Source organism: Equus asinus, chromosome 1, assembly GCF_041296235.1.
Source record: "Equus asinus isolate D_3611 breed Donkey chromosome 1, EquAss-T2T_v2, whole genome shotgun sequence".
Lineage (NCBI taxonomy): Eukaryota > Metazoa > Chordata > Mammalia > Perissodactyla > Equidae > Equus > Equus asinus.
Genome location: NC_091790.1, coordinates 154979256 through 155003901, shown reverse-complemented (window position 1 = coordinate 155003901; position 24646 = coordinate 154979256). Strand labels below are relative to the sequence as shown.

At 34.4% G+C, this 24646-nt stretch overlaps 1 protein-coding gene across 2 annotated transcripts in view; it reads right to left on the bottom strand.

Annotated features, from left to right (window-relative positions):
* The window catches only part of STK31 (serine/threonine kinase 31), a 118182-nt gene that overhangs the window by 47754 nt on the left and 45782 nt on the right, over positions 1 to 24646 (bottom strand). For both annotated transcript variants that reach the window (XM_044765853.2, XM_070504528.1), the window contains exons 11-22: positions 23620 to 23742; positions 18476 to 18655; positions 17767 to 17883; positions 16661 to 16780; positions 15466 to 15597; positions 13839 to 13940; positions 11317 to 11397; positions 9579 to 9704; positions 8832 to 8957; positions 8563 to 8649; positions 7680 to 7829; positions 4937 to 5059 (exon numbers count right to left, since the gene is read on the bottom strand). In XM_044765853.2, coding sequence (XP_044621788.2) covers positions 4937 to 5059; positions 7680 to 7829; positions 8563 to 8649; positions 8832 to 8957; positions 9579 to 9704; positions 11317 to 11397; positions 13839 to 13940; positions 15466 to 15597; positions 16661 to 16780; positions 17767 to 17883; positions 18476 to 18655; positions 23620 to 23742 — 1467 coding nt within the window. The remainder of the gene's footprint in view (positions 1 to 4936; positions 5060 to 7679; positions 7830 to 8562; positions 8650 to 8831; positions 8958 to 9578; positions 9705 to 11316; positions 11398 to 13838; positions 13941 to 15465; positions 15598 to 16660; positions 16781 to 17766; positions 17884 to 18475; positions 18656 to 23619; positions 23743 to 24646) is intronic.

Here is a 24646-nt window from a genome sequence, read left to right as displayed (position 1 = left end):
AAAGCAAAGAAGTCCAAATAGCTAAAACAATTTGAAAAAGAAGAACCATACTAATCATACTACCCAATTTTAAGAACTACTATAAAGATACAGTAATCAAGACAGCGTGATATTGGTAAATTGACAGAGATCCACAGATCAATGGAACAGAATAAAGAGTCCAGAAATAGACTCACACAAATATGACCAGTTTATTTTTCACAAAGGTGCAAAGGAAATTCAGTAGAGAAGAACAGTCTTTTTAACAAACGGTGTTGGAACAACTGGCCATTCATATGCAAAAAACATGGACCTTGACATAAACCTCCCTCCTTACACAAAAATTACATCAAAATGAATCCTAGATCAGAATGTAAAGCACATGACTATAAAGCTTTCAGAAGAAAATATAAGAGAAAATCTTCATAACCTAGGGTTAGGCTAAAACTTCTTAGATACAATACCAAAAGCATGATCCATTTAAAAAACAACAATAAATTGAACTTCACCAAAATTAAAACTTTTTTCTCTGCAAAAGACACTTTTAGGAGACTGTAAAGACAAGCTACAGACTAGGAAAAATATTTGTAAATGCCATCAGACAAGGGATTTGTATCTAGAATATATTTTTAAGTGCTCACAACTCTATAGTAAGAAAGAAAATTTAAAACTGGGCAAAAGATTTGAACAGACACTTCACCAAAGAGGATACATGGAAGGCAAGTAATAAGCAAATAAAAAGATGTTCAACATTATTACCCATTAGAGAAATTTAAATTAAAATCACAATGAGACACTATTACAGACCTATGAGAATGGCAATATGAGGTGTTAATGATGCAGAGCATCTAAAACTCTCATATATTGCTGGTGGGAACAGCCACTATGAAAAACAGTTTGACAGGCCCTTATAAAGTCACAGTATACACTTACAATCCACCCAACAATCTCCCTCCTGGGTGTTTATTCTAGAGACATAAAAACATATATTCACACAAAAATCTATATACAAATGTTCATGGCAGCTTTTTTTGTAATAGACAAAATCTGGAAACAACCCCAATGTCCTTCAACAGGTGAACAGATAAATAAATTTGGTACACCCATACAGCAGAATACTACCCAGCAACAAAAAAGGAATGAACTACTAATACATTAAATGACTGAATGAATCTCAAAGGCATCATGTTGACTGAAGAAAATGGTTTCAAAGGTTACATACGTATACCATTACATGATATTCTTTGAAAGACAAAACTATAGTGATAAAGAAAAGATCAGCAGTTGCCAAGGGTTAAGGATTAGGGGGAAGATGTGTCTACAAAGCAAAAGCACACAGGATTTTTGTTTTAAGTCATAGAACTATTCCGTATCTTAATTATGGTAAGGGTTACACTAATCTACATACATGTTAAAATTCATAGGACTGTATACCAAAAAATAGTAAACTGCACTACATGTTAATTTAAAAATTAAATTTTAAAAAACCCTTATCAACATTAAAGAAGAGCAGGAATTCAGCACAACAATAGTGTATTTACTCACAGAGCTCTTCACTACGATTTGATGAAGAAAGGAAATAGGTGGAATAAGACTATTACCATACTTAAATGATATTTTATGATAGCTCCCAGGAACATAAGAATATTTGGGACATTTACTTTCATCCCTCTGACAAAGAATAGATAACTTATGCAATAATGAAAATGATGCCAGTTTAATAATTTCTATGGTTATGATGGTTCAATAAAACCAGACAACTTTAAATACACATGCCAGCAGAAGGCTAACACTTGTGAATAGTTCATTAGGGAGTGGGGTTCCCACTGATTACTAACGGGGCAGCTTTACTGAGGTATAACTGACGTACAATAAACTACATATATTAAAAATATATAGTATGATTCGTTTGCTTTTTAATTTTTATTTATTTTTTTTTGAGGAAGATCAGCCCTGAGCTAACATCTGCCACCAATCCTCCACTTTTTGCTAAGGGGAAGATTGGCCCTGAGCTAACATCCATGCCCATCTTCCTCTATTTTATATGTGGGATGCCTGACACAGCGTGGCTTAATGAGCAGTGCAGAGGTCCACGCCTGGGATCTGAACCAGCAAACGCTGGGCCGCCGAAGCGGAGCGCCTGAACTTAACTGCTACACCACCAGGCAGCCCCTAGTGTGATTAGTTTTGATATACATATATACCTACAAAATCATCACTACAATCAAACTAATGAATATAGTGATCATGCCAAAAAACTCCCTCGTGCCCCTTTATAATCCATCCCTCCCTTCAGCTCTACCCTCAAACCCCAGAGCATTGATGATCTCCTTTCTGTCACTATAGATAAGTTTGCTTTTTTTTAAAGAATTTCATATAAATAGAACATAAAGTATGTACTCTTTCTTTCCTCTGGCTTCTTTCACTTGGCAGAATTATTTTAAGATTCCTTCATATTATCAGATGTACTAATAGTTCATTCCTTTTTATTGCTAAGTAGTATTCCAATGGATATACAGCAGGCTGTTCATCCATTCACCCACTGATGGACATATGGGTTGTTCCTATCTTTTGGCTATTACAAATAAAATATCTTTGAATATTTGTGTATAAGTCTTTGTGTGAACAGACACTTTCATTTCTCTTGGTTAAATACCCAGGAGCAAAATGGCTCACTCATATGGTAGGTGTATGTTTAAACTTTTAACGAACTGCCAAATTGTTTTCCAAAGTGGTTGCTCCATTTACACTCCCCTCAGCAATACATGAGAGTTCTAGTTGCTACATATCTTAGCCAACACTTGGTATGGTCAGTCTTTATATTTTAGACATTATAGTGGGTGCAAAGTAGTATCTCATTTTGGTTTTAATTTGCATTTCCCTAATGACTACCGATGTTGAGAGCATCTTTTCACATGCTTATTTGCCATCTGGCCATCTCATTTGGTAAAGACCTATTTAAACATTCACCTGTTTTTTAATTGGGTTGTTGTCGTCTTATTGAGTTGTAAGAGTTCTTGGAGATCTGGATATGTCTTTTGTCAGGTATATGTTTTACAAATATTTTCTCCCAAACTGTGGGTGACTTGCCTTTTACTTTCATAACATTGTCTTTTGAAGAGCAAAGTTTTAAATTTTGATGAAATCTATATTATTGAGTTTTTCTTTTATACTTGATGCTTTTTGTGTCCTATTGCAAGAAATCTTTGCCAAACGCAAAGTCAATAAATTCCAGAGTTTTAGAAACTGAGGTTTTACGTTTAGGTCTAATATACATTTAGAGTTAATTCTTATATATTGTACAAGGAATGAATCAAAGTTTATTTTTATATATAAGCATCCAACTGCTACAGTACCATTTGCTGAAGACTCTCTTTTCCCTCACAGAATTGCCTTGGCACCTTTTTCAAAAAGCAGTTGACCATATATTACTAGGTCTACTTCTACTGTCTCTATTCTGTTCCATTGATCTGTATTGTCTAACCTTACACCAACATCACACTGTCTTGATTTACTGTAATTTTATTCAGTTTTAAAATTATGTAGCTTAAATTCTCCAATTTTATTCGTTTTCAAAATTATTTTAGCTATCCCACATCCTATGTATTTTCACATAAATTACAAAATCTGATTATCAATTACTGCAAAAAAAAAAAAAAAGCCAGAGCATTTTTGTTGAAATTGTATTCAATCTATAGATCAACTAAAGAAGAACTCACATCCACACAACACTGAGTCTTCCAGGCCATAAACATAGTGCATCTCTCCATTTACTTGTGTCTCTCTCTAATTTCTCTCAACAATGCTCTGTAGTTATCAGTGTGTTAAGTCTTGCACATCTTTTGTTAAATTTATCCCTAAAGATTCCAGATTTTTGATACTTTTGTAACTTTTATTTCAATTTCCTATTGTTTGTTGCTACTAGATAGAAACACAATTATACTGATTTTGTATCCTGCAATCTTGCTAAACTTACTTGTTAGTTCTAGCTCTATGCACATTCCTAAAGATTTTCTACATAATTAATGTCATCTGCGAAGAAAGGCAGCTTTACTTCTTTATTTTCAAATTGTATGCCTTTTATTTCTTTTTGTGCCTTACTACACTGGCTAGAACTGGGATCAGCAAACTATGGCCTGCACACCAAATCCATCCCACTGCTTATTTTTGTACGGCCTCCAAGCCAAGAATGGTTTTCATATTTTTAAATGTTCAAAACAAAACTATTTTGAATCAAAGAATATTATTTCTTTCATACACGAAAACTACATGCAATTCAAACGTCAATGTCCATAAATAAAATTTTATTGGAACAGAGACACACCATTCATTTTCCTGCTGTTTATGGCTGCTTTCACACTACAGCAGCAGAGACCATATGGCCCACAAAGCCTACAATATTTACCATCTGGCCCTTTATACAGAATTTTGCTGACCCCTGGGCTGGAACTTCCAGTACAATGTTAAGCAGAAGTGAGAACAGACATCCTTCCCTTGTTCATTCTTAACCCCTCATAATTCACAGGAAGAATGGGTTCAAACTATGGATAAGAAATAGCTATTTGGTTTACACTGAAAGCAGGAACATTTACTCAAGGCTCATTTAACATTTATTTTCCACATATACATGAAATGCTTCCAGATTAACATAGGACAAAATCATCTTCACTGTTAATCTTGACTTTAACAAAACTAAAAGGACAACATAGTATGTAAAATATATATCAAGCCAATTTGTAGAAAGTATGCAATAGGTGATAAGTGTATCAACAGTTTATGATAAAACTTTAAAAAGAGGGGAAAAAAATAATTTTCTACTAAAATCCTACCACTGCTTTTCATCCAGAGTAATACGTTAAGGAAAACCACTAGAAAATCATCACTTATATACTGAAATGTATATATAAATCTCTCTCTATATATATATAAAATCTATTTCAATAAAAAAATAACATACCCACAATAAAAGGCAGCCATAAGCATACAAGTCAGAACTTGGAGAAGCAGGTTTTCCCATTTTCAATTCAGGTGATACCAAACTCAAGTCACCAACCATCATGTTCACTGAGGCTCGCTGACTCTACAAAAACAATAGGTTAAATATTTTAGCAGCAACACAGTCGAAGTGGCCTTCTGTGAAGTACTCTGCATTTAATAAGGACAACAAATTTATTTGAAATATTTCATTCTCTCATGCTTCCAAATAATTTTACCTTGTTTCTGTTGTTATAAATTGCTCTTAAAATCAAAATAAAATTAACAGTGAGACTTTGGTTACATTTCACACTGTAGACTCAAGTGGATTCAAAACTAAGAACCACTGATTCTTGAAACATTTGGTACTATTTTTCTTTAAATAAATTTCATAACGGCAAGAGGCAGTGCTATTTTCCAATTCTCAAAATTCTAAGCTTTTTTAAAAACTGAAAGCCTACAAAGTACTTTCCTTCCTTACTGACCATATTCTAACTAAGCATATCATTTCTAATGTGTCAAAGGATGACCAGTGACAAGAACATGAACCCTGGATTCAGTCAGAGCTTGGCTGCAATTTCCACTCTCCCTCTTATCTGCTGTGTAACCTTGGGTTTTAACCTCTTTGAGCCTAAATTAATTAATTTGTAAAATGGAAATAATATCTACCTTAAAGAGTTATTGTAAAGATAAAGGTAATTAGAATATATCACTAAATGTTAATTATCTCTTCTCTTCCTCCTATCTTTATCCTTGCTTCTCAGAGTGTGGTCCAAAGACCAGTAGCTACAGCATTACCTGGGAGCTTGTTTGAAATGCAGAATCTCCATCCCAGAGATGCTGAATAAAAAATTGCATTTTAACAAGATTCCCAGGTGATTCATATGCACTGTAAAGTCTGAGAAGCAATGATCTTGACTATGGACTACTTTTCAGATTTGTCTTCCTGGTTAATACTTCAATCTGAAAGTCGTGTGAAAAATGGAGGAAAAGGTAAGTTTAATCAATATTTCAGAGTGAATAATTTTAAATGAAGATTAAAACAACATTTTGGGGGATAATAGCTGAAAATTAGAATAAAAGAGGAAGAATAATTCTTGGAGTAGTCATGGTAACATTAGTTGTGCAAATGGTATGCTCAAAAGGTAAACTAACCAGGATTCCTAACAATTGAGAACTTTTTAAAAAACTCATAATTCAGTTGTTCTTCTTAAGGACATTATCTTAATTTTCAGATAAATTAATATGATCAAATAAATCTCTAAGCAAATCTACTTTGTATAAATCCTTCATAATCCAGCATTTCACTATAATTTTACATTTTAGTTTTCTCATCTTTTTGAGCTACCACTGAGACTATATATACACATGTGGCATCACCCTATGACTTGTAGATGACCAAAGTATAAAGCATTATGACTTCTACTAGTCACAAGGGAACTACTCAGACAATAAAATGTTGGCAAGAATGTAGAAAAATTAGAATCCTCATACATTGCTGACGAGAATATAAAACAGCAGCCACTCTGAAAAATAGTTTGGGTCCTCAAAAAGTGAAACACAGAGTTACCATATAACCCAACAATTCCACTCCCAAGAGAAATGAAAACATGTCCACACGAAAACTTGTACATTAATGTTCACAGCAGCATTATACATAATAATCAAAAAGTGGAAACAACCCAAATGTCCATCAACTGATGAATATAAAAACAAAATATGGTACATCCATAACAATGAAATATTTGGGCATTTTTAAAAAGGAATGATGTTCAGATGCATCCTCCAACGTGGATCAACCTTGAAAATTATGCTAACTGAAGTAAGCCAATCACAAAAGACCACATATTGTATGACTCCATTTATAGAAAATGCCCAGATTACACAAATCCATAGAGACACTCAGCAGATTAGTGGTTTCCAAGAGGGTGAGCAGAGGAGGAAATGGGGAGCAAATCAGTATGGGGTTTTTTCCTAGGGGTGATAAAAATGTTCTGGAATTAAATAGTGGTGATCCATGTACAACTTTGTGAATATATTAAAAACTACTACTCAATTATAACATTATGATATGTGAATTACATATCAATAAAGCTGTTACTTTAAAAAAAAGAATGGCTCCCTTGTGAGCATGTATCTTTTGAGACAGCCTATTCTACCAAAAAGGAAAAAAAAGATCACAATTTGCTCTTAAACCGCCTGATGTTTGCTATCTATAAACTGCCTGTTCTGAGGTAATATGGCACCAAATTAACAGCCCATGTAGTTGAACTAGCGCTTAAACAAAATGGAAAAGTCCAAGTTCTCAGGTTTCTGAAAAGATTATTAATCAAAAAACAGTAAAGTACATATATCTAAATTTAATGTACTAGCGGGGAGGACACTAGCAGAGGGGGAGATAAGAGATGGCCACCCAGCTTTCCTTATGTATTTCCTAGTAATTAATGTTTCTTGATAATGATTAATTAATTAATGATTAATGCTATCAATGCTATTGGCTGTGATGTCAGGTGGTTCCTAAAATTTACGGTTAAAAAATATAATGCACAAATTTAGGAACTCTTGTTCCAGCACCTGATGATAACAGATAACTGCTTACACTACATCACATCGTTATGAAGGCAAAGATTTTATGATCAATTACCATATCATGGAAAAGTGCTGAACTACTGCCTAATAATATTAAATGAAATCTAGAACCTATTTGTAAAACCACAATATTTTACCACAGATTTGGTGAAGTCAAAATCTCCGACAATCCCTTGTTCACGGTTTAAAGCAAATACATTGTTCTGATGAAGTGATCCATGAATTATCTCAGCCTTGTGCAATGTATGCAGGCCCTGGGCAACACCTTTCATGACCTTTAAAGCTTCCTAAAGATAAGTACACACAAAAGAAATCAGGAAGTAGGCAAATCATTTTAATACCTGAACCTTTTCTCTAATTAAAAGACTTATCCAGGAGTGAGTAAAGCTTCCTCCAAATGAACCTTTAATAAGAATAGAGCATAGAGAAAGAATTAAAGGCCAGAAGCCCTGATTACATTAACTGGTAACATCATATATATATATATATATATATATATATATATATATATATATATATATATATATATATATAACTTAAGATACAGCAGTCTCTAAGACTTAGACTACAAATAATGACTATATAAAGCACCTAAAGAGACTGAAATAGTGTTATTGGTAGGAAGAATCAGAGCATCCTTTATTGTTATTACTAATTCAAAGTTACAAAAGAAATTAAAGCTATCACTTAGGCACTTATAATACCAAGTGCTTGACAATGCAGTCCACATACACCATAGCTAAATAGTTATAAGCATGGGCTTTGGTACCAAAAAGATCTAATTTCAAGTCCCAACTCTGCCTCTGGCTAAGAAACCCCGTGCAAGTGACTTATCTCTGTGAGCCTCATTTTTCTTTTCTGTATGTTAAGAGGACAACATATCACAGGGTTGATGTGACAACTAAATAGAATAATATGAGTCAAAATTTTACATAGTATAAACCATGTAGTATGCTCTCAATAAATATCAGGTGCTATTTTCTCATTTAATATATCCACAGAAATAGTGTTTTTACTTACTTCTGAAGTTAAAGGCATACTGACTTGAATAGCACTCAGGTTTGCCCTAGGATAGTATGGGACCATCAGATAAGCCAGAGGATCGGACTAAGAAAAAGAGAGAATGAGACTCAAAGTGAAAAATTCTTCAATACATTTTTAGTATACGTTGATTGTACAGGATAATTTTTTCTTTATGTTAAAAGGAGTAAGTTACTTCTCTAAAACTTGGAGCTAAAACTTATTTTAAATAAAATGTTTTCTGTAAGAGATTAGCATAGGAACTTTACCTTACACAAAAATAGGAACATCAATGGTAGTAACCCAGACTCTTCTTTAGCTTCTCTCCAAGCTCTGTGATAGGCGGCTGCTCTCTGAATCACCCTGGCTTCTGTGTCAACATCCACAGAATAGCCCTGCACCAAAAGAAGAGGCACTGAACTTCCAAGATTAAAAATCCCACTCTGATTATACATCACTCCAATTTAAACAAAATGACTTTTATGTAACTTAAATTACATCTAATTTTATTTTTCAATTGTATAAGTACCTTTTCATCTACTTTGAATGCTATAACTTAGAAAAGAAAGAACAATTCTACTTATAGTTTAATATACATTCTACAACGTGTAGCCACTAAGGCCAAAATAATTATCCTATTATCATGATTAACAGTTTCCCAGATTAATGAAGAGAAGAAAGAAAAGAATAGAAGACTGTGTTGGCAAAACAGTTGAGATTTCAAACAGAAATGCAAGAATAAGAATTTTAAAAAGTTATTGGATAGAATGTAGTAAGATAAGTTCACCTGAAAAAGGAAAGCCAAGTATATCCTATTAAAGACAAATATTATTTAGGGAAATGAGGGGAACTTTAAATTCAAAATTAGTTCTGGCAACAAACTGGAAACATAATCATCATGCTAGTCAACACATATAATTTAGAAAAGAGTGCGTTTTTAACTTTCCTTAAAAGTAACACCACCACTCCGCTTTATATTTCTGGATCAACTATAAGTCTGAAGAACTTAAACTTACCTTTAAAAGAATTATCTGCCCATTAACCTCAGAACATACCAAAGGACGCTTGCTGCTAAGTTCCTTCATGGGCTCAGCATCAAGAATATCCCGCTCCAAGCTCATAGTAAGAAGACCATCAGAGTTCTAGGCACAAGTTTTTGTTACAGTTGAAGAATCCAAACAATCCCAGCACTTTTAAATCATCAACATAATCAGTTACATGCTATTAGATGAATTGGACATCATCACCCCTACTGGAAAAATCAATAAAATTAAAATATTTAAAGTTTGACATTTTTTCTAGTTTCTGGCTCTTGAACTCCTCCCACCTGAAGTGTAATCACCAGACATTTAATCACTGCTACAATTATAGAACAAATTCTGAAGATGACTGGGATTTACCAGACATGCCTCCAAGGAAACCTGAAGTTTACTTGGAAAACTTTGTTTCCCAAAAATATTAAAATGACAACAAATAAAAAGGAGGCTGTAGAATGGGAATGAGAAGTCTAAAAATTACGACTACTATGAAGTAATTCTTACACCTCGCTTCTATTGGAAGCAGAATCCTCAAAAGTGAAAATGGCTTTCAAATATTTCACTGCTATGAGACATTTCTGCTTTTTAAAAGAAATAATTTTTTGCACTAAAACCTATCAACATTTTAGATCAAGCTAAGTTTTATTGTGGTGTGGTTTTAGTAAGAGGGGCTGTGAAGTTGTTTTCTGGTTCTTTTTTTTAAGTGTTGTCAGTATATTTAAGTAATCCACAATATAAAATCAACATAAAGGGGTTTCCTAAGCATACATCACAGTGAAACATCTTAATATCATTAAAGGTGTCCATAAGCCATAATTCAAACCTTTTATCATCTTCTACAATAAAATAGATTGGCATTTTTTAAAAATTAATTTCAAGTCCAATATGGTACCACAAATTCACTCACCCATCCTACCTGAAAGAGTCTCTAAGCTAGAGTTAAATAACTGCAAGCAAAACCCCACATTATTATTGTAAAGTAGTCCGGAAAAATTTTACAGTAATTGCTTTAACAATTTAAGAGACTTTAATCTTACATATTTATGAGTTCATAAGTCTATGTGAACATCTCTTTCTGTACTATATTTAAGCTACTATCAGGGACTTAATGACAATCTTAAAGATAAATATCTCATCTAGTCCCTCATCCCTAGCAGGCAACATAAAACACACAGCTAACAGATTCTGCTCAGAGAGCCAGAATTTACCAATCCTGCTCCATACTGCCCTTCTAATACACTGATCTCCCAAACTTGAATCCTGCCTGCCTAGAAAACTACCCATGTCAACATCTCTACTTTAATCAACTTCTCCAGAATTTTTTTCCAGCCTGCTTTAACTTAAAAGATACATTCTACTTAAATTCCTCATGACGAGCAATGCATTGCTTTTGTTCTAATTCTTGGAATAGCAGCTAAAATTGCTCTATCATTTCAAAAAATAAATACCTGTAATTCAAATAAATGCTATGCAATATATTGAATGGGTATGAGGAAAAGAGAACACAGAAAAATATGCAAATTAAAACAAAAATTAAAGTACACTATGCCAGTATTAAAGACAGTCTTGAGAAAACATTATAATAATACTCAGAAACTATTCATCAGGAACATTTTAATAGTAAAGATATTACAAATTTAACACTAACACACAATTTTAACATCATCACTTTCCAATACTCGGCAGAGCAGTACTTCTCAGGGGAAACAAAGCTTACCATGTACTGAAGTAATCCTATTTCAGGATGAAGCAGAGGCAGCTCAGGGAACCATTTCTGTACCAAGTTATTCAGCTTCTCCTAAATTTTAAAAATACATTTTTATTCCAGGTCAACAGATGTTCAATTGTGACATGATGGACTTCAGAAAAAAATAACATATCTAACAAGATATATAATCTAATGAAATATATAATCTAATGAGATATATAATCTAATAAGATATATAATCACTGATTTTGCCTTCTACTACAAGAAATACCAAATGAAAACCAAGAGTCATCTTGGATCTGAATTACCATCTTACTAACAAAAAGAGAATTTAATTACCAATTTTAAGCTTGGTATACACATACAAGCATAAAATCTTGCCTAAGGTCAAAGTCCACACTCACTTCCAAGCTAAAATGAAAAAATGTGATGATACTCCAATTTGAATCACAAAATTGACATTATTTCTCAAAATATTAAGAACACAGTGACATTTTAAAATTATGGTTATTTCATTTAGGAGGAAAAAAATCATAAAAGTCTTGAAAGAAAAACTAAATATGTAGCTCTACAAAAGGCACTTTGAAGCAAATATGAAAACTGAGGATTCTTACAAAAGTCACTTATCACATGTTTATCAAGTAAAATTTCTAGACACTTGTCAAGTCACTCACTAGAAGATATCTATTTTACCCAAGACTCATAAGATGAATAATGAAGTGCAATCAAATGAGTTTGCTAAATAAAGCTTAACACTTAAAATGTCTATTATTTTCATAGCATTGTTATTTTTCAAAGCATTTTTTCTTATCCTACTTCTTTCCCCACAACATTCCTGAAACATAAAATACAATATTCCTCTCCTTTTAAAAAGAAAATATGCTTATTCTCCCAAAGCCACAAAATTAGTGGCAGAATGGAGACTTAAAGACACATCTTCCCCCGAAAACCAGGTAGTTTTACAGTTATATTCTTCGACTAAATTATGCTGCCCCATTAACGTTTTCTTTGCAGCATTATACTAAAATGATGTTCATATACATTTTAACAAAGGAAAAAATCTTTAGGCTTTATGTTAAAAAGAAAACAAGCAGTATGCAAAAGTGTATTTGTGCTATAATCTCAATTCTTGTAAAAATAAGCAGAAAGAAGACTAAAAGGAAGTTAAGTCAAAAGTTAACAGTGATTAGGCGCGCGGGGAGGGGGCGGTGGGGGGCAGCGGCGGCTCGCGGTGTTGTTCGCTCGTGCGTCGAGCACACGGTGGGTCCGGCAACCTGTGGGCGCCGCAGGCGGCGTTGCCCGTTGCCCGTGGCCCGCGCCTCGGCCGCTGCCCGGAGCGGGTCCCACCCCGGAGCCTGACGTGCCTGGAGGCTCTAGGTGGAGTCCCGGGAGCTGAGGGGGACCGGCGGCCGCCGCCGAAGCATGAAGAAGGGGTAAGGCAGGAGCCCCCAAAATCTCACGGTGAACTGGCACAAAATGGGCAGAGGACATGAACAGACATTTCTCAAAAGAAGATATGAATATGGCCAATAGACACATGAAAAGATGTTCATCATCGCTAATCATCAGGGAAATGCAAATCAAAACTACACTAAGATATCACCTTACACCCGTTAGATTGGCAAAAACATCCAAAACCAAGAGTGACAAATGTTGGAGAGGTTGTGGAGAAAAAGGAACCCTCATACACTGCTGGTGGGAATGCAAACTGGTGCAGCCACTATGGAAAACAGTATGGAGATTTCTCAGAAAGTTAAAAATAGAAATACCCTATGACCCAGCCATCCCATTACTGGGTATCTATCCTAAGAACCTGATATCAGAAATCTCAAGAGTCCGTTGCACCCCTATGTTCATCGCAGCATTATTTACAATAGCCAAGACGTGGAACCAGCCTACATGCCCAGAAACTGATGATTGGATAAAGAAGATGTGGTATATATACACAATGGAATACTACTCAGCCATAAAAAAAGACGAAATTGGCCCATTCACAACAACGTGGATGGACCTCGAGGGTATTATGTTAAGCGAAATAAGCCAGTCAGAGAAAGACGAACTCTATATGACTCCACTCATAGGTGGAAGTTAGTATATTGATATGGAGATCTGATCGGTGGTTACCAGGGAAAAGGGGGGGTGGGGGGAGGGCACAGAGGGGGAAGTGGTGTACCCACAACATGACTAACAAAAATATACAACTGAAATCTCACAAGGTTGTAATCTATCATAACATTAATAATAAAAAAAAAAAGTTAACAGTGATTACTATTGTTACCACTGAGTGGGAAAGTTACAGATGTTTTCCTTCTTTATAATTTTCTGTAATTTCCACATTCAGTACAATGGTTATAAATTATTTTCGTCATCAGAAATCAATTTCTAAATTCACATAAACACTACTATGGCAAAATAACTACTGCCAATACAATCTCTAGTTTAGTGATCATAGTCCACTTCATAAAATGGATATTTGAATGCAATTTCTGGAGTAAAAACTAATTCAAAACTTCAAAGAATCAAATACTTACATATTCCTCCTGCTCATGATAAATTTCCTGAAAGACACTATTGCGCAATTGAGTTATTTCTTGTTTCATTTTCTCAATTTCAGATCCATCATGGTCATCAGACTTTAATCAGAAAGGAAAAAGTGACCTTACAGGCTTATTAAAGTCAAGTGAAAACAAGTCTTCTTAGCGAGAATTAACGCTTCTATAGCAAATCACTCTGAGTTCTATGCATCCTTCTGTACCTAGCACATAATAGACCCTTATAACACTTGTTGAATTAATATTAGTTTATTCTAACACTGACTTTTCCAAAACCTACAAAAAGGAATTACAAAATAAGACAATTACATAGATTTTTTTCTTGTCTCTTAATTTGCTGTAGATTTTCTCTAAGAGATAACGATGACCAACTGCCATCATAAAGTAAACTTCAAGAATAGGAACCAAAATACAATTAAACTCCCTGGAATTGTTTTCTACATGAGATTTGGTTAAAAACAAAATTAGTAAATGTGTAGTGTGTCTATTAGAGGAAAGACAATGGAGGACTCACAAAGACTCCATAAAACTCCAATGATAATGAATAAGTCACCATTAAAGGTAAATATGTTTTCAAAGTTAGAAAACATATTAGAGTTTAGAAAACATATTTCTAAAATTAGAAACATTTTCCCAAAGTTAAAAAAATTAAACTAAAAAAGACCCCATTCCCTACAGCCTAGAATAGGATAAAAATGGAAAAATCTTAAACTATTAAATTAGTTCCACTCTATGTTCAGCTAAAGTGCTCCAAAGAGGAAGAGAGCTAATTCAAGTTGGATTAAAACATAATGCAGATTCCTTTTGTAAATAAATCAAATCCTTAAGAGAACACAAAGAATTACCAGTTTATTCAGTTTTAAGCCTGAAAAAGAAGGTTAGTTCAGATAAGAGCGTCATAATTCTTCCAGTTCTATTATTATATGAAAACAACTTAAAATATTTGCAAGAAATAGTACGTCCAGCCATTCAAGAGAGTTGAGAAAGACATCATGATCTTAAAAATACTTTATGACAAAATTCTACATTGGAGGGAGCATCCCATCACCTTGTATGTAGCAGGCTTGTATTGTGATAAACACTATAACAGTCCAAATCAAAAGTTTTTAAAATTATTTTAAAACGTTTACTGTAAAAACCAAAGCACCCATGTAAAATGTTTTTGTTGTTGTTGCTTTTTGTTTTTTAAAGATTTTATTTTTTTTCCTTTTTCTCCCCAAAGCCCCCCAGTACATAGTTGTATATTCTTCGTTGTGGGTCCTTCTAGTTGTGGCATGTGGGACGCTGCCTCAGCGTGGTTTAATGAGCAGTGCCATGTCCGCGCCCAGGATTCGAACCAATGAAACACTGGGCCGCCTGCAGCAGATCGCATGAACTTAACCACTCGGCCACGGGGCCAGCCCCCGATGTAAAATGTTTTTAAAGAACATTTAATGACATGGGAAAATGTTCACACTATTAATGTAATAATTGTATTTACATATACAGAGAAGATGTGAATAATGGTTCACCTATTTTTAAAGAGTGTAGTTATGCATTACTTTTATGAAGCAAAGCCCAAGTAAAATAAGGTACATGTAGAGTTCAGTAAGAACTGTTTCCTTACTTCTTCCAAATTATTCTTCTCAACCAATTTCCATCTCAGTCGAGCTTTTAAGCTTTTCAGTGTCTTTTTAATGAAGAGCAAGTGATCCACACTGGGGCTCTTATTTAAACATTCAATAATCTGCTTCTTAAACTAAGCGAGAGAAAGAGTTATTATATTTTCAAAACATAAACATTTATTGAACACTTATTGACCATTTATTATTTCTTTACTAAGATTCAACTAGTATTTACTGAGTTCAGTGTGAAAAAAGAAATTCTACAATTTTCAACAAGACAATACTACCAACTGATTTCTTAACTATCCACATTTCTATTTAGAAGAATATCAGTTCTGGCAAACAAAGTAGAAAAGGTAAAAGAAATATTTCAAGCTGAGAGGTAGAGTGAGACACTTTGCTAGAGAGGATGCAAACTAGAATTTTTAGTGAGGATGTAAACTGAAATTACCTTTCCAAAAAGTAGTTTGACAATATGTATCAAGATTTAAGAAAGTTCATTCCTCTTAACTTAGTAATTAATGATTTTTAGGAATTTATCTGAGGAAATACACATACAAAATTATACACAAAAATTATGTATAGTGTTATTTATGGTAAAAACAAAAATGGAAGTAACCTTAACGTCTAACACAGATGAAGGTTAAACAGTGATGTACATCTACACAAGAGATGATTGTTTCGTCATTCAAAATGACAGATCATGTAGGAAAACGTTCATAATACACCATTAAATGAAGAAAACATTTTCAAAATAGCTTACAAAACTATGCAATGAACATAATATACAAACATACATATAAGTTCAAAAAGAAATACTCAAACTAGCAGTATTTCAGGCTGAGGGGATTAGAATCAATGTTTTTATTTCTTCTTATCTTTCTGTATACAGCAAATTTTCTACTGTAATTTGTACAGGCAGAAAGAAAATGATGATAAAGTTTCTGTTTTAAGGAACATAAGAAAATCAAAGATTTAAGATAATCAAAAAACTCAATAATTTATATCAACAAAATCGCCATTTCCACTGTAGGGTGAACTTAAATTATATACCAGCTAACCATGGCTACAGTGTTTTTCTAGCAAAAATAAGTAATTTACCTCCACACTGGGTATTAAATTACTTCAGAAAAGTTTAAGCATTAAAAAATTCAAAGCATCAATATATGAGACCAATAAAATAAAGTATAATCCAACCTCAATACTCTCCTCGTACTTGGATTGTACTGTGGCAATGAGCCTTTCCTCTGAATGGATTTTTTGTAGTACTTGACTATACGTATTTAAAATGATCTCCTTGTCTGCATCACCTTGCTCCTAAATGAAATCACACACGTGTAATTATATACAAAGAAGCATCCAAAATAGTTAAAACCTTCAATAACAAAGGATACATTTTAAAATGACTTTAATAAATTTCTATATCCATTCCAAAATATTTCTTAAACACAAATCTTATTCTAGACAGAAGAGAGATTGATGTCAAAGATGTTTGTGTGGGAAATTTTACTCCCATTACACTGTCATTCCTAAAGCTCTCTGGAGTACAGCGTTAAATGAAATCAGGGATACTACTATGCCAAACCTAAGAACTAAACAACAAATAAAACTTCAACATTTTACTTTTAGAAATCATCTATTTACAACTACTTCTAAAATCAAGTCTGACAAAACCATCTAAATAAAGACTATTTGACAATAGGGAAATACAGTAATGCATATATGTATTTTTTTAATGACAATCTTAGTAAAATCACAAAAGGTAAAAAGAAAGAAGTAAAATGAGGAACATAATCACTAAGACTTTAGTAAGCAGCCTGAAAAACTAGGAAAGAATCCCAGTGAGCAATACTAACATACAAAATACTCTTTCAAGGAGCTATACTAATTTTTAACTTGACACAGCAATAGAGAGCATACATAATAGAGAAAGGGAACTACTAATCAATCTTGTGATTCCACTTCCAGAGCTCTCCAAGATTTTATTTCAAGTTTCTACAAACTCTAGAGAGGCTTTTCTGATTGGGTACGATAGACTCAAGATTCAAATGATATAGAAAGCTGATACACTCAGATTAAGAGGGCTTTCCTAGAATTAAACATTAGATTTTTTTTTAATGCAAAATGTCCTATTAAAATGAAAATACCACTCTGTGGAAGAATAAAACTCTGTATTGTGTTTGGATCAGAACTTGACAATATTACTATTTCAAATAGGCCTATAAGAGGAAAGTTAAGACCAGTCTTAATACTTCCTAACTAGCAAGAAAAACCATATTGCTATAAAGAATATCAATACTCACAATAAGAGATATCTCTAGTTCTTTGCAGACACTTGACTCAGTCTTCTCTAGGATTTCATCAATATTACCAACTGTGTCTTCAGAAGTCAGTGCTTCTTCCGCAGACAGATCAAAAGCCTCATTTGAAAAATAAAAACATGAAGTTCTCATTTAATTATTTCAATTAGTACTGTGTCCCTATATCTGGAACAGAGCATTAGCCTACGCATTAGACAATGTGGGGGAAATAAGGATGTACAAGAAAGATAAAGCACAACCCTCATAAAACTTATGCACCAGAAAAGAAAAGGTACACACCTAAAGAAAACACAGATTTTTTTTAAAAAATAATTACTGGTTAAGAGAGGTAAGAGGACAATACGGAGGAAAAGTAAGAGAAAAAAACAGGGACAAGACCAAGATGTTTTTTGGGAATAGTAAAAGAGGCAGTCTGACTAAAAGCAGTAAAGAACCTTGAGTGCCCAGGTGGCAAGTTTATACCTGTTAGGTATTAGGCAGACAATGGCAGCTCTTGAACAAGGAAAGGATATGATTACAGCTGGTACTTACTGATGACCTACAAGTATTCAGGAATCTGGAGATTACAAGTTAAACCCAGATGGTCTCCATCACATTAGGAAAACAAGAAGTAAATTACTTTTGAAAACTTATTTTAAAAAACACTCCCTGGTTTATGCTACGGACACCACTGGGCAAGAGCTCTTATTACCTTTAAGGTGCTCTGGAACCATGCTACAAGATGTTGCAGAGAAACCTCTGTTTCACTTCTAACACTGGTGAACTCCTCACTTTTATCACACTTCCACTCATAAAATTTCTTAAGTATTTCTTCAGAGTTTGTCCCTTCTTTGGCCTGTCCATATACTGCTCCTAAAGAGGCTGACAAATCCTGCAGAGACATAGTTCTGTTTATTAAAGTTTATTAAATTCATATTAGGATTCGAGCACTGTATTAGAATCTGAGAGAGAGAAAAGTAGTATGCTGAACCCATATTCATGAGATTTTATAAGTAAAACATAGAATAATTAGACAGACATGAAAGCATAAAACTACCCAGAAGATGATTTATTTGGACTATACGAGTAAAAGTATATTAAGTTAATTAAGGTTACAAATAGAAAGCTTTATATTCTTAGGTTTTGGTTTTCTTTTTCCTCCCCAAAGCCCCAGTATGTAGTTGTATATTCTAGTTGTAAGTCATTCTAGTTCTATGTGGGATGCTGCCACAGCACGGCTTGATGAGTGGTGCTAGGTCCATCCCCAGGATCTGAACCAGTGAACTCCAGGCTGCCAAAGTGGAGTGTGCAGACTTAACCAATTGGCCACGGGGTCGGCCCCATTTTTGGTTTTTGTGAGGCAGACTGTCCCTGAGCTAACATCTGCGGCCATCTTCCTCAATTTTACATAAGGGATGCCTGCAAAAGCATGGCCTGACAAGCAGTACATAGATCCATGCCCAGGATCCAAACCTGTGAACCTCAGACCACCAAAGTGGAGCTCATGAACTTAACCACTATGCCACAAGGCTGGCCCCTAAGTTTTTAATTAAGTAGAAATTAATCTTCTTTCTCTGACTTTAAATAAGCATCACTACTGTTTTGCCCTGACATGGAAGTTTCCAAGACCTACTGCTAAATAAAAATAAACTACATACCAAAATACACAAATAATTCCAATTAAGGAAAAACACTTAACCTATATATGAACTTAAAAGCATTTTTAAAAGGACTGGAAAACACAATAGATGAGAGTCTGCTGGCTCTCTCCAGAAATCAAACCCTAGAAATGTCAAAGAGACAAGAGGAAAACTTAATAGATCTCAGAAATTTTTATCATAAAACTCTGAGAAACCCTTGGAAAGACAGAGGACGGCTGGTGTTTCTTACTGAAGGAATACAGTCACTGCAGTTAGGAGAAGGTCAGTACCACAGCAGAGAACAACCTTGGGAAAAGAGAACTTTCTTCATATGCCCTTCTCTCCCCCTCATATTGGGCAGGAAAGCAGCAACACGAGTAAGAGGCAATGGGTTTATACAAGTACAGTATAGGAACCTAGATGAGGCAAAGACTCATCTCCAGTACAGAAGAGCTGGATAGCCCCTAACCATTCTCTTTTCTTCCCTTTTCCCCTGAATACATGGTAGCATTTATACTCAAGGGTGGCAGCCCCTGGAAAAGAGCACTGGCTGAGGTAGAGGGACTGGGAGATCCTCTAAAGAGTAAGATCATCTAGAAGAGAAGCCAACAGGGAGTAGTTGAGCCCAGAGTGCAGGCCTAGAAGCATGGAGAAGTAACCCCACTCTACTTCCTAAACTCACCTGAAATTTTTGAAGTTATGGCCCAGGCTTTCACCCCTCCCTCAGCCCCTCTACCGCACTATCCCACACCTACACAACAGCACAGACTAAGACAGCTTATATGAAATCTTGACAAGAGGTACTGGGGAGGATGAAACGGGTGAATAATACAAGCATTCTGAAAGAAATATAACAAACCAGGCCACTATAAAAAGGAAGCAAAATCAGTGGCCCAGATAACAGTAAGAACTCAAAATAAGCATAACGAATATTCTCAACAAAAAGAAAATACTGGAAACACAAAGCAAAACCAAGTCGTTATAAAAAATAACTGAAGTTACAAAGTAGGGAAGAAATCATCTTTGAAATAAAGAACACAATGGATTGGCTAACTGGTAGAAGGGATAGAGCTAGAGAACCAACTAGTGAGCTAGACAGTTACGTCAAGGATCCCTCCAAAAAGACAAAGAAAGGGATAAAAAGATAGAAAAACAATGGTTGAACAATTAAAATATGTAGACAATAAAGAAGTCCCAGAATGAGAAAATGGAAATGGGGTGGGAATAGGGGAACTGCATCTTAAGAAATAATTACCAAATATTTCCTAGAGTTAAAGAAAGAAAGAAAACCTCCGACTGAACAGACTCAGACTAAATCTAAACTTAAACATGTTTTAGTGCAATTTAGGAACAAAGTTAAGAGAAAATGTTAAAGCTTCCAGGGGGAAAAGAAGTCAGAGAAGAACAAAAATCAGACTGATATCAACAACCATGGAAATAAGATGACAATGGATTATTATTGTCAAAGATCTGAAGGAAAAATGTGCTTTGGACCTAGTATTTTATAGCCAACTAAACAACTGTTTAAAGTGTTTAAATGTAAGCAACTGTTTAAATAAGATAGGCTGAGACATTTAATACTTCACAAAGTCAACCACACAAAGACCTCTTTGAAAGGACTCATAGAGAAAATAGTTCAATACATAGAGAAAACCAAAGGATAACTAACAACTTATGAAATAATAATGAAAAAATAACTCTATAAAGTTTGTTATTTGAGTTATCACATTACAATATCCATAACAATATGTGACTAAAATCCTAGACAACAATTTTGGTTATTTGGTTAGCTGGTTTTTGGGAGGGAGATAGAGACAAAGAAGGAAGAAACCCCAAAGGCAAGTGAGAATGTTCTAAGATTAGGAGGCAGAAAAGGAGGGAAAGGAAACCCCATGACAAACAGAAACATAAAATAATCAAAGAAATAAGTTCTAATAAAACAGTAATTATAAATATATAAATCAATTATGTTACTCATCAAAAGACAGATTTACAGGTTGGATTCTTTTTTAAAATGATCCATTAGTGTTTTGTCTAAGACATTTAAAATAAAGGGAGGGTGAAAAATAAGATATACAAAGCAAATATTAACCAAAAAGACAGGCAGGATAGGAATTTTAAAAGAAAAAATAAAATTTTATCCCAAAACACCTTAAGGGAAAAATAAGGTTACACAGTGGTTAAAAAAACCCACAGTTTAAAATACACAACAATCATGCATACATTAACACCCAACGATACAGCACTGAAATATTCTGAACAACAATTTAAAGAACTAGAATATATAACAAAAATATCTCGAAAGTGATAAACTGATCAGACCAAAAACGAACCAAAGATACAGAAGATTAAAGTTTAAAGCTATGTGTCAGGAACTGCACACCAAGAAAACCTAGAATATACTTTCTTTTTGAACTTATAAGGAACAGTCATGAAAAATCAACCACATATTGTAAGTCACAAAAGAAGTCTCAATAAATGCTGAAGAAATCAGAATCATGAACTTTTATCTCTTTGACCTTCATTATTGAAGTGTAAGTTATATTTCTAAAGTACTTAAAGAATATAAATAAAAGTCAAACTATTTCTCAGCAAATAAGGAGAAGTTTAAAGACTATTCTGGTGACCTAGGGGAACAGTAGGAAGGGAGACAAACCAGATACGGCAAAAAGTCTTTTTAGATTAAACTTTAAAAAGAATTTTAAAGACAATTTTGGTTGCAGACACTTAACCTTGATTTACTAATAGTTAATGAGAAGAAATAAACCGTTAGAGGATAAAGTAGAAGTTGCATTGTAGACAGGTAAATTCTTTTTTTTTTTGAGGAAGGTTAGCCCTGAGCTAACATCTGCCACCAATCTTCCTCTCTTTGCTGAAGAAAACTGGCCCTGAGCTAACATCAATGCCCATCTTCCTCTACTTTATATTTGGGATGCCTACCAAAGCATGGCTTGACAAGCGATGCCATGTCCGCACCCAGGATCCCAACCGGGGAACCCCGGGCCACCAAAGTGGAACGTGCACACTTAACCACTGCGCCAACGAGACGGCCCCTAGACAGGTAAATTCTTACTTCACCACTGCCACTGCATGCAAGGCTTGCTTCATCATTCTCTAAGAACTTGTACTATTTATGCAATTCCATTTAAGAAAATGTTTCAAACCAGGACTCCCAATGGTTCCTGAACCATAGACAGCACCATCAAAACTACATCTTCAGAAAAAGTCAGTGCCCAGACGTCCCTGAATATCCTTTTCTCCAGCTCTCTAGCAAGCTCATTCCCTGCAGTCCAAAACAAGGATCCCAGCCAGCTAACAGAGCTACTATTCAACTTAGTACTAGAGATACTGACTAAAGCAGTAAAAATTCAAAGGTACATCAAAGGTAGAAAGAGTAGAAGAGGGTTATTGTTTTCAAATGACAGGATCACACAGAAAGCTCAAAGAGTATCAAAAGACAAATGAGAACTAAAAGAGAGTTCAGCAGAGTTGCCAGAGAGACATCAATACATAAAAATCAATAGTTTTCCTCTATACCATCAAAAGTAACTAGGAAATGGAAAATATTCACAAAAGCAACCGAAAGCATAAATATCTTAGAGTTAAAGGAAGAAAATGCATAAGGCCTTTTAAAGAAAAATTTTAAACATCATCAATGGACATTAAAAAAAAAAAACTGAGTAAGTGGAGAGAAATACTATGTTAATAGGTGGAATGACAACACTGTCATGCTCATTATTCCAAATTAAAGTCACTGTTGAGATGGCAGGATAGGACTGAAGACATGGTTCCACAACACCATACAGTTATTGTACTCTAGCCCCTGATCAGGAATTTTAAAAGCCCCATAACTCAAGGATCAGAGTCTCCCTAACTCTGACATGTGGCCCTAATAGATTTTCTACTAGAATGCAATGGGCAACAGGGACTCACAAGCCTGCTACTGCTCCTGTCTCCATGAATTTTCCCAATGAATGCTGCTCTAGCAAGCCTGATGTGTCTGATCATGTGTCTGATCTTGTTTACAGGATAAATACATATATATACATAAACATATTAAACAGATTAATATAAAATTTTAATTCCAAATTCTTCAAAGAGAAGAAAAACTTTTACAGCCTTCAGAACTATCTGAAGTCTTAAGGTAAATGCTAATTTCACCTCTCAAATGATAAACATATTTTCATGGATATTTAATATCTTTTTAATTTCCAACCTGCAATGTTTTCAAGCGTTTATTAAGAGGTAACTCATCTACTTCCAGAATAAAAACTTCTATTGCCATGCACAGCTTCTGTTGCACTTCATTTCTTTTGGCAATCAAAATATTCCCTTCATTCTGGAGGAAATAAAAAATCAATAACCATCATTAATACATCAGGTGTTTTAACACATTGACCAATACGAAAAAGACTGATCTCTTAAATTAGTAAAATCTAATATTACATTCTCCAAACATAGTAGCATTTAGGAGAAACATCTCTCTCCTTAGATTACCAAACTGACGAAGAGCTTTCTTTCCCTTCATTAGAAATAAGATGTTTAATTTTTATTTTTTTCCCATTATTTCTGCAACAATAAAATTTGTGCTTAAGAAAATTATGCAAGTTCCTATTGTTAATTACATACTGCCTCCCTCCTACTCCCATCCCACTCTCAATTCCTTCATCTACTGATCTTTCAATATTCAGTTAAACTCCACCAGGATAACACCATCAACTCACCCAAGAGGCTATGTTTGGAAATTTAGTAGTCCCCCCCATCTGTGGTTTCGCTTTCTGCAGTTTCAGTTACCAGTGATCAACCACAGTCTGGAAGCAAATGATCCTCCTTCTTACTTATTGTCAGAAGGTCAACAGTAGCCTAACACTATGTCACAATGCTTAGATCATTCATCTCAAGTCATCTCATCACATAGGCATTTTATCATCTCAAGAAAGGTGGGTATAGTACACTAAGATATTTTGAGAGAGAGACTATATTCACGTAACTTTTATTATAGTATATTGCTATAAGTGTTCTACCTTACTATTAGTTATTGCTGTTAAGTCTCTTACTATGCCTAATTTATAAATTAAATTTTATCATACGTACACACGTATAGGAAAAAACACAGTATATATAGGGTTCAGTACCATCCGTGATTTCAGGCATCCACTGGAGATCTTGGAACGTAACCCCCATGGATAACGGGGAACTACTGTAGGTATGTGAGAGATATCCAAAAATCTTACGCATTATCT